Raw genomic sequence first — 14,626 nt, 5'->3', positions numbered from 1 at the left:
GTTGCATTATGAAATTTCACCTTTCTTCTGCAAGAGCTAATCCAAAGTGCATCTGTCAATAGCAACATCTATTTTTGGTTCAACTCAAACTATTTTAAGGACAGTACTGGAAGGTATTCAAAGAATGGCAAAGGGAGCCAAACAACAATTTTGTTGTTGCAATTTTAACACTTATAAGCCTACACATCAGCCTAGAAGTAGGTGAGCTGTGAGCCAGACCAGAAGACTCTTTATCCATCATTAAGTGTCACTGTGAGGTGCTAATATGGAGAGGTATATAAGAACTTAGTTGGCACCTTTGTAAAGATAAAATAAAGCCTTTTTATTTAAAACAACAGTTGAGTTATTAATGCAGTAAACACCTTAGGGCAAGTGCTGTTTTTAAGTCGCTGTAGAAGTATTTCTTCCTTCTGTAAAACTCACCCCAGGCTATTTCCTGAGAAAGTCTGTCATTGTGATAGATGGAATTAAGCAGGGAAGCAAAAACAAATTTCAAGAAGTGCTTGGCAGCAGAAAAGTTATTAATGCAACTTAATGTATTCATTCAACAAGACTAGCCAGGATAAATTTTTGATGTGTGGCAAGCATTTTAAACAGTTTGACTTTTTCATGAAGGTCACAGAGTCTTTCAAGGTAAGTGTATATGCATAAGCTACAGCACAGTAAGTATCTACTTGCACGGAGTCATACAGAGCCAACAACTTACAGGCATGCTCTTACCCTCGTGTGCCAGGTATATTGGAACAGCTCTCCCTTCAGTGCAAGATAAGGTGGGCTGTCAAAGTGTAAGATCTTGAACTTAGGTACAACACTGCAGCTGCTTTACCACAAATTTTCCTAGTGTAGTAATCTTTATCACTGGTCTACCCTTGCACTGTACAACATCTATGAAATAAATCTTTGAAAGAGCAAAAGACAGGTATTGTGGCATTTTCCAGCTGCCATTAATTCAGGTTTCATATACACGACACCTTACATTTCAGTTCAAATCTTGTCTCAGTTATATTCAAAGACTGCTAAAGAACAACAACTCATTTAAGTTCTGTGTATGTTACACAGCAAAGCTAGGAAGATTGCTAGTATTAGTAGGTATTTCTTCAGGTATATGAGAATAAAGGAAGAGCCTTGGACGGAGACCTGCCTTTCATTAAGGACATGGATCAGGACAGAGCCAGCAACATTTTTCTTTACTACTTTAATTCTGACAGAAATTAAAATTATTAAATAAATTTTGCAGCACTCTTCATTCTCCTATAGTGATCAGTTTTTGCCTATTCTCAGTATACTTCTTGCATTCTTAATTTTGAGATTTTTTTCACAATTTCCTGCAATGTTGCCTAGGTTTTGGAATGGCTGTGCAGGGGTTTCATCCAGGCTGATAGCCACTTATACATTGCTTTGATAAGCTTCCATCTCCCTTTCCCTCCTCCAAGCAGAAGCACCATCAAGGCTCTAAGTGGGGCCTCACAAATGGAAACAAGGACTGAAGTCTGGCTGAAGTGTGTAGCACTGACAGGCTGAGTTACCACAACAGTGACCAGGTAGTCCCAGCCCTGGCTCTTACAAACAGCCTTTTTCACAGCTCAGCTGAGATTTCTCCATGTACTTGAATGAAAGCTGTCAGAAACTAATTTCCAAGATGCTGCCATACTGAGATCATTTGTTGGTAAAAGGCAAAACTGGATGATTGGTGAGCCAAGAGTACTCTTTAGAAGCACTGATCCCAGTGTAACTACACAGGTCACGTTTCCCTAGAGCTGGAACTGGGCTGGAGTGAGTAAGGAGAAAACCAAAATCAGTGATACTGACTTCCATGCCATTACAGCCTAGTGTTGAAGCTCTGCCAGTGCTTTGCAAACTGAAGTTTTCCAAGGCCATAGCAACAGCATGCTTCCTCTTTGAAATTATTTGTATTACTGTTCTACTTTACCTTAATTTGGCATGCAATTTATTTAAATGTAACTCAAGATTTTGTTTTTCCAGACATTTATTTTATAGGATTATATTTACTAGAAAAATACATCATTTCTAATTCACTGCAAGCTTCTTCTATACCCTTTTTAATTACATGGGTATTTGTGTTCCATTATTATCCTTCTGGGTTTGATGGCAGTTTTATAACTGTAGCAAGTTCCTTCCTAAAGAGAATGCAGTCTTCTTTCTTTTATTCAGCTCACTATGCCCTGAAGTTATCCTACAAAGTCCATTTATGAATTTGAGTGAAGCAGTAAAAACACACTTTCTGTAAGAACACTTACAGCAAGCTGTCCTCCACCACACTGGTGTATTCTGTCTGGAGATGGAGAGATGAACAGATGGGGTTGTTTACAACCACGTCATGCACACACACTACTGTCTTTACGCTCTTAGAGACTGCCCTGTGCATGTACCAGAGGTAAAATTAAAAATAAGATATTAAGAAAAAAATCTAATTTCCTTTCAAAGACTCCAAGCCATGCTGTCCCACTGTTGCTCATCTTCTACGTAATTTCACTTTTTTCCAGGCTAAGTTTATTTGAATTCCACTTCTGGCACTTGATCCTGTTATACTTTTCTCTATAGAAAGAAAAAGTTTCTATTCTACTCTTACACTTCAAATGAAAAATCCTACATAGAAAATAATGAATCCACCCTCCAGTATTTCTTCTATAAATTGCAGATATTAAATACGCTAAGCATCACAAAGTGATGCCTTTTAAGTTTTGCCCTATCACTTGCCTACGGGAGCCATATCAAGTTGCCCTGATGGAAAAAATACATAAATATGAAAAGGCAGCAGCCTGATGTTAAAACAAATATAAAAGAACACCATAACATGCAAAACAAAAACCAAAAACAAAACAAAGTAAAAATCAAAGAACATATTGCCTCCTAATATAAGTTGATGGGAGTACTGAGCCTTCCCTGGTTACTTGCAGTGGCATCTTTCAGTTTCTCTAACAGCTTGATGGGATTCCTTCAGCATGCACACGGACCTGAATTCAGGAGCTAATCAAAGCCCTCTCACTCACATCCAAGCGCAATTTTAAACTCTTGCATAAGTGATTAGAACAAGACAGCAGGGTTCATGTTTATTACCTGAACAGTCTGATAAACCGAAGGATCAAATCCTTTCACTGTCACCTCTCGGAAAACTGTTGGCTCCAGTTCCTCTTTGGTCAGATCACAGTGATATATAATACCTAAAATACAGAATACAGTGCAAGTTTATCAACTTAGTATATATCCACCATGAAAAGGATGCCAGTTTACATACTGCAATGGAGTAATGAATGAATGGTAGAGGTAACTCGGCAGGGTGAAAAACAGCAGCTCCAGATACATTTTTTCATTTATTATATAATGTAGCACATTTGAGTATGTACCATACAGTGCGACTATCATGTTTGCACACTGGTTAACATACTACAATACCCTAATATTCATGGTTACACAAGAGATACATATGATACATAAACAGACTTGATTGTTAATTATTCTTTGTTTTTCTCCTTTACAGCAAGCTGGTCCCTGCAAAATTTGAAACACATATTAGAGAAAAGAACACTAAAAGTTAAGGCAACAAGTACTCTACTAGGACCTTCAATGTAATAAAATTAACCAGTGTGGTCAGGACTTGATTGAAATAATGCCATATTGTATTGTGTGCATTTTTGATACTTTCAGGAAACCAGATATAATTAATACAGAGATTATAGTCATAAAAATTTATACTAAAACATGAAATGATGAGGAAATGTATCTGATACAAGGGAATTGCCTCATTAAATCACTTTTATAGACTGTGGAAGATCAGGAAGTTACAGATTGGCAAAGAATACAGATATAAATCAACATTTCTAATAACAGATAAAGCCTTTTTCCATACTGGTGAATTAATAGGGGACTAAAAGTAGGACTATCCTAATCTGCTGGGATTTTTTTTTTCTTCATTTATCACAAAATGGTTAGCAAATCTAATCAGGGTGACAGATGCAAACAAACACTAAAGCACTGTTTCTCTTAAAGATTAGGATCCAGAAAATGATGTGAAAGTGCAATGTAAAGCACTGGAGGCAGTTAACAGGCAGAGCAGCCAACTGACATATATGCAGCTGCCCAAGTTGGAAAATATACTGGCAAATATTACACACGGAGCAGGCAGAATAGCTGCATCTTAGCAAACCACATGATGAACTATAAGCACAGTCACAGACTGCATTTCAGGAGCCAATCAGTCTAACATTACAGCAACATGCAATTCAACCCCTGGTACTGAATCTTTTCTGCTGTTATATTTTTAGTGTCACAGCAGTTATATCAAGAAACATTGTAATGTTGGGGCTTGCATTCTTTTGCTGGGTGCTAAATAAATGCAAAATACCAGAGTGGTCACCTAAATGTCTGATTGGAGTGGACAGTAGGGATAACGATATTTTTCAGTGAATAATGAAAATTATTTTTGTGGTATCAACATCTACGGTTTTAGAACTGCTTTATTCATGATTTCATATATATGTTTACTATTACTTTTGTTGTAGGTATTAAACACCAGTATGTTAATTTGTTTCTCATTAGGAAAAAAAATAGTACAAGTGCAAATTGTATTTATTTCTAATAGTAAAGTAGAAAGATCTAGGTTAATCAAGGATCAGCCCCATACCCTTTGTCTGACTATTCCAATGATTGGGTGAATGGAGGTTGCATGCAAGGTAAAAAATATCCACACACCTTCCTAAAAATTACCTCTCTGGTCTGCTTTCCTCACCTGTTCCTTATTCCCATATAGCCTACCTCCATTTCTTACCTTCCATTTTAATTCTAGATTCCAGGTCACTCTGCCCCAGTTAACAGAGTTATGCCATGGCGAATTCTTTGTAGATGCTAAGGAAATGAATCAAAAGGAGAAAAAAATTCTGCCTAAGCAACTAGCAGGCAGTGAGAGCAGCCATTGCTGACTGGTTGGCAAGCCACGGGCTCAGACAGATCTACGGGCTCTTCCCCTATGCATTTTGCAGCCACAGAGACTCTACTGGTTCAGCTGAAAGGAGGCTTGTAAGACTGGTAACTTCTGGTCCATGAGGCAGGACATGAGCAAATGAACTATCTGAACCATCAAGCTGGACGAAGTCAGAGTGTCAAGCTACTATCCAGCTGCAGTGATCTGAATGTTGTTTAAAAGACGAACTGAAAACATAATGTATCTTATTCCTGGTTATGTAAACAGTAAGATAATAGGAAATTCATCACACTTCTTATCTACTAAGTTTGAAACACAACTTTCATAATTTCATAAGATCCTTTCTAGCAAAACCAGCAAACCTTTTAAAACTGTTACATGGTCATTTTGCAATGTAATGTTGCTGTGCTCTAACTGAAACAGAGCAAAAATATATGTCAGATACTATAAGAACATTTTTGATCATCGTATGAGTCACAACCTCGGAAGAAGATAAAGATGCTGAAGCCTATCTCCCCCTCCATATTTGAATCCTGTCTTTTATTAGCTATTGAAGAAGAGGAATTAGAAAGAGAGTGAATAGCATTTTCTTGTTGTATACTAGATAGACTATTGTGTAGAAACTCCCTTCCTATGCAAAATTCTAGAATATTTACTGGTGTGCCACACATGCATTACATAATGCTTTGGACATCTCTGGCTTTGCAGGATTGTGGAAAAAAGATTCCTACAGCAACTCAACAACAGTAAGTGCTGTAAGAACATACAGTAAGGATGCTCTAATGAGCTATGCATATGTGAATCACTGAACTTTTAGAGAAAGAATTTCTATGATTTTTATTAATGTTCTTTAAAATTGTGATAAAAATCACATTAAATACAATTATCTTCAACAGAATTTGTCAATTTATATCTTGCTGTATGAAGCAAGAGTTGTGAGAATGCTACAATTTCATCTCTAGTACAAGTCAGTCTTGAGGACTTTCTTAATGCAGGCCTCTAAAATACTAGTAGGTATATTATTCAGGTTTGATAGATGAAGGATTTGCACATTTTGAAATGCAAAACCACTGCTTAATACATGGGGAAGGGTGATGCAGTTTTATCCTCACCTTAGACGTACTGAATAACAACCACAGAAAAAGAGACAGACATTGTTCACAGGAAAAGGAACAATAACACGGAAGAAAAAATCTTACCTGGAGACAAAAAGGAAGTAAACTGATAGAATATTTCAGTGTCCTTCTTTCGGCCGCTATATCCCACAATACTGCCAACCTCTAGGGGGAAAGTCTTGAGATGTGCACCAGTGGCGAGGTCATGAAGTTGCAGGATATTCTTCACGTCATGCAGATAGCACAAAACTAGGAGATTGGACCTCACACAATCAACCCATTCTGCACAGCATGGAAAAGAAAAACAAAGCCACTTAAAATACAATTAAAAAATATAAGAAAGGAAACAATCAGACATAATCTGATCCTAAAATTCTTTGGCATACCTAAACAGATGCAGGAAAATATCTGACATGCACTGCCCTTAACTCTTAAATCTTTGTAAGTCACCTGCCTTCTGAAACAAAAAAGAAGCATGTCAATATTGACTGAATTTCAGTTTTACGCTATTTTATGTTATTCACATTTTAACAGCTGTTTCCTCAAACTCCTATAAACACAAATAATTTGAATTCAAAGAGTTGTACTGAAGACAGTCTTATAAATGCATCTTTGCATATTCAGGTTCCAGAACAAAAGTTCAAAGTTGTACTATGTGCCACTACCATTAGGGCTAACAAGTTGGGGTTTTTTCTGAATTGAAGGTCAAAACTCATTATTTTGTCACAAGTAGCTTTCAGTAGAGTTCAGGTCTGTCATGCCCCACTAGAGCTCAGGGACCTTCAAATCCTAATAGTTCGACAGTCAACTTTCCTTTTATCTTGTTTCTGAAAGGACCAGTGAAATTTAATACTTGCCTAACTTTTTAGACATACGAATTTATGTTTCATAAATACCTAAATAAAGCTTCACTACTCCTCTCTTCCCATACACCACCACTGATATGTTTTTACCCTCAAGCTTTCTAACTCCCTCATGAGCTTCTAGGCTAAATTTTGCAATTTTCTAACCAAATACCCAGAGAACAACACTAATTGAAATTTCAACCATGAAGCCATGGCCTGAAATAATAAGATACGGCATATCATAACACTGTTTATAAATTAGTAACTGATGTGTAATTTTAGCCCTAGAGTGGCTAAAATTCCTTAAGTGAGGCTGGAGAACCTAATAAACTTTGTAAGTTAATTCAATTACATATTTTGAAATACTGAACCATTCTTGGCTGTATGAAAGAGAACATGCTGTAACTTAAAATACTTGTTACATTGTCACTGCACAAATCTGCCAAAATTTATATGTATAAGTGGTTTATTAGCACAAAATATGGATTGAAAAGTTAGCATCCCAACAGTAACACACCTTTTCTGCCTGCAGAATTAATGGCTCTGCAATAAGTATGAGATCCCATGAACTCCATTGGCATTTCTTGACAAAATTTTCACAAACTGGATTATAGACACTCTAGGATCAACTTCAAATGTACATAATATATATTATATACACATGACTTCTTAATTCCTCACTAGTCATTTGATGGAGCATTTCAGCTTAATGGATATTTTCATTAAAAGCTGAGTTACATTATTACTTCAACTTACATATTATGAAGAGATATTACTCTTTTTATTAAAAACATTCAATTGCTCAGGAGTAAGGCTGCTGGCTTATGTGGAGATTCCTGTCACTGAAGAACTTGCCTAGGAATCAGCAATATTAACTCTCCATCACCTTTTTGGTTTACAAATTATATGCTTTCAGCAAGGTGAAGATAACAAATGAGACAACAACGTAAAATGTTTTTAAAGCATTCCTTGAGATTTAAGAACACAGCTTCTGTGTCTCGTACCTGTATCATATAACTGGTTTTAATGCATTGCTAACTGCCTCCAAAACTTACAGTCATGGAAGGTACAAAGAAATGTGAAAAATCAAAACAGCAAAACATCGAAACAGACTTGAAAGAGCAGAAGAAAAAGAAGACACTAAGAATCAACACTTATACATAGCAAGTTAAAACAATGCTGAATTATTAATGAGAGCTATTTTTTGACTGCAAGCTTCAAGCTGAGTCTCTGTTATTCCCCTGCTTGGCACTGAGAACCACATGCACTGTCAAGCTTGTTGCATTAGCAGTCAGCCTCCTCGGTTTTGCTCACACGTTGCAGGATGCATCCTGCATGCCTCTGTGTGCTTTCAAACTTCCTATGTCTAAAAGCTGAGCTCAACACCATTGCTGTAGGCTCCCTTCATAGACAATGGGCAAAAAGAAGCACCTTTAGAATGCAGTTCAACCACCATCCAGTGCTGGGATATTATGAATTGCTGACTGAGCAGTTTCACTCACACAAGTGACTTTTTTAAAAAAAATTAACCATCTGAGATCTTTTCAGTCAGTTTATTTTCAGTTCATACCAACTAATAGAGCAGTTATTCTCCTGGTTACACCTAAATTTATCAAACCACCTACCTACAATACCCATGTGGCACAGTATTTATATTGCTAAACAATACACACATAGGGGTTGTCTTTTCCAACCTAGGCCTCTTGGATCAGGCATCTGTCAAAGCATGTTTGTACATCTGGACACTTAACATGCTGTATCTGCAATGCTGTCATGAACAACTTTTTTAAATAGCTTCAGGAAAAAGAAGGGTTGAATCCTCACACCAAACATCTGTGCCACTAACACTGATTACTTAACAACAGTTCTGACCTTTCTGCAGCAGTTGCTACAGCACGTTAAGTGTCCAAACGTACAAACATGCTTTGACAGATGCAGGCTAAAATGCTGATCAGAGAAGAACACACCAAGCTAGAAGGGCTAGGTAGCCACAGACCTTCAGCAGGAATAGCTGAGTTACTTGCTGTACACTGTGCTTATGTGTACACTCAACAAATAATTTATGTATTTCAATGGACTGTCAAATCTCTAAGACAGACCTGGAAGGTCATTTTGGTTTCTGTGGTCATTACAGACAGTGACCATAAACTTCAGTGTCTCTGCAGATTAATAGGTATCTACGCTGATCTCAATTAAAATGATCTGTAATCACCACTCAAGGCTACTTATCAGTAGACTTGAAGGCAAACCATGACCAGTTTACAAATAAAACACGAATAATTCTGAAACATGTAATTAAATGCTGACAAGCCCTCACAATATAAAGCATATGTCTTCTCTCTGAGACACCATCCTCAGGGACAGCCTGCCGTGTTAAAGTTCATGGAAAAACTTAACCAATTTCAGCAAGTCAAAGATTTTATACCCTATATACTCTCAGTACGAGACACACAAACACGTGATGGAGTGGGGAGAGGCAAAGCTCTTCTGAAGCTGAAACATCTGCTCCCCTCCCCACCTCTTAATCATTTATGAATTAGCAAGCAGGAATGAAGGTTAAAGGTATGAAGAAAAATACTATTTTTCACTTGGGAGTGCAAATTTCCCTCTAGCTGAGGGAAGGGAAGCATTTTACACACACTGAGTTTAGGTGTGAAGATGTTTAGGGGTACAGTGAGCAATTGATAGCTTTACCTCTGCTTGTTAAATGGTGAATTGAGATTCAAGGAACTGTTCAAGATCACTCTCACATCTACGACATGTTCATGAACTTGTCTTATTTCTCAGTCCTACTTACTCAGGAGATCTACTCTGCTTTTCTTTACATTGTCACAAGTATAGGCTGAATACTAACTGCTACTCTCAAGTTGTCCTGCTCTACCAGTACTGGGCACTTTGCAGGGGCAGGGGGATGGGGGCTGTCACAGTTCTCAAAATTAATCCTTCAACCTTCTAAAAACAGCAGGTTTATCCTATGCCTTAGGCTGCAGTGTCTGTAATGATCAGTCTGCATTTACAGTTTCATAGCTGCTTTTCAACCAATTCAGCATGCCTACTTGCAGCTGTGTAGTCATTTAAAGCATAAGTTCAGTGCTAGATGTGAATCTCTCCTACGGTTTTATTTTAGACTCCCTGAAAATTAGAAGTAATTCTTTATAAACAAACTCCAAAGGGGAGGAAATGAGTCTCATTACACTACAATATGTTCTGAGACACCCTCTTAAATTTCAGTTTTAAAATAGCTGTCATTTATTTCTTCCCCTCAGCTTACAAAGTAGAGATCTAAATTTACCTCAACTTTGTGTGAAATCCCTGCTGACAGTTGTAAAATGAGGTGTGTGTACAACCCCATTGTGGGAATGTGCTTGGTTTTTTTCCCAGTATTTCCCAAATTATCTCATTTATAAACAGTTCTTTACAATAAAAGGCCAATAAAAAAGTCTCTCTTAAAGAGTATGTTGAAGGAACTAAATGGCATTCACACCACCTTGTAGGCATGTGTATTTCTTGGTTACATTATATCAGCTATAGAATCATCCTAAGAATGCATTATGGTTCTTTGTAGAACATTTCTTTATGCCATTCATGGACACTGGCATACATTCATAGTTCTTAATCCTGAACTTATTATTTGTAGATAAACCTACTTCTATATGTGCAAGTACAGCCTTTATGAAACTGAATCTAAGTTGACACAGAAATGAATTAGGTTATAGCTTCCAGGTAGATCACACCAGGGCAGGAAACTTAAACCAAGGATCTATATATTCCAGTAAAACACATTTTTAGTGAGCTATGGCATCACTAACTATAATGTTTATAATGAAATACTGATACAGCTAAATTACATCTTGTTAAGGAGTCAGCTCCCACACATACGTACAAATGGATAAGCAGCAATACTCATTTACCCTTTGAATCACTGCTGCCCTAGCTTTTGCAGAAGGCGTTCATGACATTGTCATCTCTGGATCACACAAAATCAAATTCACTTGACTACAAGGTTTTCAAGACAATGAATTATTAACTGTCTTTGCTATAATTATGTCTTCCTTAACAAATCTCAGAATGATTAAAAAAGAATGACATGGAGACTGGCTTGCTGGTTGGTTTCATCAAGTGAAGGAGTGGGTGTTTTTATTTATTTACAGCTCCCATATCTTGGTGCTAAGGATACAACACTAATTCTTTGTCTGCCACAAAGCAGCAACTGAACAATTTAAACTTACTTTCCTGTATGATCTACTATAAACCTACTAAGATCTACTTAAAACTCGTCTTCTTATGAAGCTACTTTCATTTGTTAGTTAATCCAACTCCTTTATATACCACTCCAAAAAGCTAGAGAGAAGTGGACACATGACTGCCTACTCCGGCTTCACATTCAAATACAGTAGAAGATTAATGACACACAACAGACTCCTGAAAGTCACTCTGATGGTTTTATATGATAGATTATGTTTGCTTTCAAGTTTTTAAGAGCTGAATGCCTGTTGGTTTGTCTTAGTGAGGAAAGACAGATGTTACTGTATACACACAGATCAAATCATATACACAAAGAGAATTCGACTCATTTTACAAAGCAGCTCTTCACTACAAAAGTAGCAAACTAGAAGGAATTTGTATAAAAAATATTAATAAAAAACAGTGTATTTTTTAATAATGGTCAGATAAATCATAATTGTATATTGTACTGAGAGTAAACTACATAAATGTACACTAAGCATCTGTCAAAAAACAGCTCAGAAGAGGTTTTTCTGTATTATCTGAAACTAATTCTAGCTTTCATAGAACTTTCTGCAAAATGATGGGATTAAAAAAATACACCATTATTTTAATTGTATCAAAACCAAAGACTTATTATGATTCGAACTTGCTTTTATACTTAAGAGACCTCCATGTCCTTCAACTTCCTGAGGTTTTTTTTTCCAAGTATTGTTTACCCCTCTTATTCCAGGAACAACATAAAATTCCGTCTCAAATTCTGAACAATTCTGTTCAAAGTGTGCTACACTACTGCCAGATTTGCTCTTTTCCTTCTTTCTGCTTACAAAGCCCCTCTTCTTGTAATCCCTGACTGTCTAGTAAACATTTATTACACTGACATAAAGCAGGAAAATACTTTCCTCTCATTTCCTACAAACACAGAATTAAACCAGGGACAGATGAAGCAACTTCACTATGACCACACAGGATGTAAGAGAGAGAGAAAGAGAGATTGATTGTGGCAGCCAGGAGGGCTAACTGTGTCCTGGGGGGCATCAGGCAAAGCATCATCAGCCAGTTGAGGGAGAGGATTGTCCCGCTCTGCTCTGCACTGGTGTGGCCTCACCTTGAATATTGTGTGTAGTTTTGGACACCACAATATAAGAAATATATTAAGCTCTTAGAAAGTGTCCAAAGGAGGGCAACAAAGATGGTGAAGGGCCTTGAGGGGAAGCTGTATGAGGAGCGGCTGAGGGCACTTGGTCTGTTCAGCCTGGAGAAGAGGAGACTGAGGGGAGACCTCATTGCAGTCCACAGCTTCCTCGTGAGGGGAAGAGGAGGTGCAGGTACGTATCTCTTCACTCTTATATCAGTGACAGAACTCGAGGGAATGCCCTGAAGCTGTGTCAGGGGACGTTTAGGTTGGATATTAGAAAAAGGTTCTTCACCCAGAGGGTGGCTGGGTATTTGAACAGGCTTCCCAGGGAAGCGGTTACTGCACCAAGCCTGACAGAATTCAAGATGCATTTGAATGATACTCTCAGGGACATGATGTGACTCTTGGGATGCTCCTGTGCAGGGCTAAGGACTGGACTTGATGATCCCTGTGGGTCCCTTCCAACTCAGCATATTCTGTCATTCTAAATGTCTTGTATCTCAGGAAGTCTTTTAATTGCAAATCCTATACAAAGTTTAAACACAGGAAAAAATTATGAAAGTCTGTAAAAGATCATTCAGTAGACTAATTACTGAATTAATTTGAACAAAGCAGAATAGGAAGATTTTATCTTGACATGAACTCTTACCTAGAACATCTTTTTCATGTTCAGGGACGAGAACTTTCCATTTGGATTCCTCTGGATCACTGAAGTCAATGTTGATTAACTGGTAATTTGGAGAATGGCGGTTTGTCTTGAAAGTGAACACTGTTCCTTCATTGGTGACATACTCATACTCAGCCTCAAAGTTATCTATCAGTTTCACCCAGTGAAGAATTCCTGAAAGATGAAACATAGAATATAAATTCTTCACCTCCTGAAACAAAACATTTTAACACCTGAGGGCAAGGCCTTCCTGACAATTGTTGTAGGCTCTTTCTTGAACAACAGCAGTGAACAGAAGCAGTACAGCTATGGAAAGGCTGAAAAGTCTACTAAGTATTAAGAACTTACCAAGAATTCTCCAGATTGATAGGCTGCAGTGGAAAAATGCCAGTTCATGGACATGTTAACATAACCGGTTTTGAGGAATTTCTAGCAAAATACATGCAGAATACTGACAGGATTATAGCTAGTGTTTTACCAGCTTTCCTAAGGGCTGCTGGAAAGCTCAGGTGTTTGCTACAGAAGTGCTTCTACCACACTGACTGCTGTGAAGCCAGTGCCTGTGAGCACATCAGGTTCTTGTCAGTGGTGCTCACAAGTCCCCACTTCTACAGACGTCCTGGAATGAAGAGTCACAGCTGAGTCAAAAGACTGCACTAAGCTTTCAAGCTCAATTTTATTCCAAATAGCTTTTCTAGAATTACTATATAATTATAAAGAAATGTTGCTTGGTTGTTCTTTCTGAAAAAAACCCAACACTTTGAATGGAAATTTTTCCATTCTTCTTAAAAGCCCAGAACTTCCCACAGAATAGAAATTATGCTATTTGAATGAGTACAATAAACTTCAACATGAGGAATTTCCCTTTCAACTCAAGAAAGAACGTTCCTGAAATGATGCCCTGCAGAAGCTTGTCACCACCTATAAGAACAACTACAGTTAGCTAAAACGTTAACATCAGGCTTTTGCAAGAATGAAACTGCATTCCCCCTATCAATTTTCTCAAATATCACGCTCAGTAACAGAAGTGGGGTTCTCTCAAACATCAATTGCTTCAGTTTCAGACTGTGATACAGAGTGAATAGTATTGATTCAACCAGGAGTTGGTATTTTAAGACTTCACTGCTTTTTATTCACATTTTACTGTTTTGTAATAGGTCAAGAGGCTAATAGAAAGAAAAATCAGCAAAGTTAGATAAGATATGCAATATACTTGTTATATCCACAACACAGCCTATCATCACATCCAAACTTACTATTATAAGGATCAGAAATTAGCTGTGCAGAAAAATCAAAACCCTTACTGATATATCTTAAATTGATCAACTCTTGTTGATATGTATTTGTATCTTAAAATAACATTTGGTGCACTCTCTGCCTCTTTCACAAAACTAAGGTTGGGTCTTTGCTTTTAAGTATAAATAAATAAACTTCATAAATCTGTTTGTGAAACTCTATAATGCAATGTTTGCATCAATAAAAAAGCATTTCAGCTTACTTTATAATATTAAAAACTGAGTAGAATACTGAAAGTAGATCACAGCTGAGCTGTAATTACTGTAAGTTTAAAAAAAGAAAAGGATAATTGAGGAAGCAGTGAGATGACTAGGGTCATTTTAAACCCATTAGATGTAATAACAGAGTATAGTCAGGCCTGGTACATTCATAAAGTTTATATCTCTTAATTGTCATTTTGGT

The 14,626-nt window shown here is 37.2% G+C and overlaps 1 protein-coding gene across 1 annotated transcript in view; it reads right to left on the bottom strand.

Moving 5' to 3' along the window:
* PREP (prolyl endopeptidase) overlaps positions 1–14,626 on the bottom strand; it is a 92,497-nt gene that overhangs the window by 32,514 nt on the left and 45,357 nt on the right. Inside the window, exons 8-10 of the mRNA XM_050315574.1 lie at positions 12,911–13,102; positions 6,139–6,336; positions 3,079–3,182 (exon numbers count right to left, since the gene is read on the bottom strand). Of these exons, the coding sequence (XP_050171531.1) occupies positions 3,079–3,182; positions 6,139–6,336; positions 12,911–13,102 (494 nt within the window). The remainder of the gene's footprint in view (positions 1–3,078; positions 3,183–6,138; positions 6,337–12,910; positions 13,103–14,626) is intronic.

This window comes from Myiozetetes cayanensis, unplaced genomic scaffold (assembly GCF_022539395.1).
Source record: "Myiozetetes cayanensis isolate MyiCay16 unplaced genomic scaffold, myiCay2020 scf2-11, whole genome shotgun sequence".
Taxonomy (NCBI): domain Eukaryota; kingdom Metazoa; phylum Chordata; class Aves; order Passeriformes; family Tyrannidae; genus Myiozetetes; species Myiozetetes cayanensis.
Note: the sequence above shows the minus strand (reverse complement) of the source record. Positions and strands in the feature narration are given on the sequence as shown.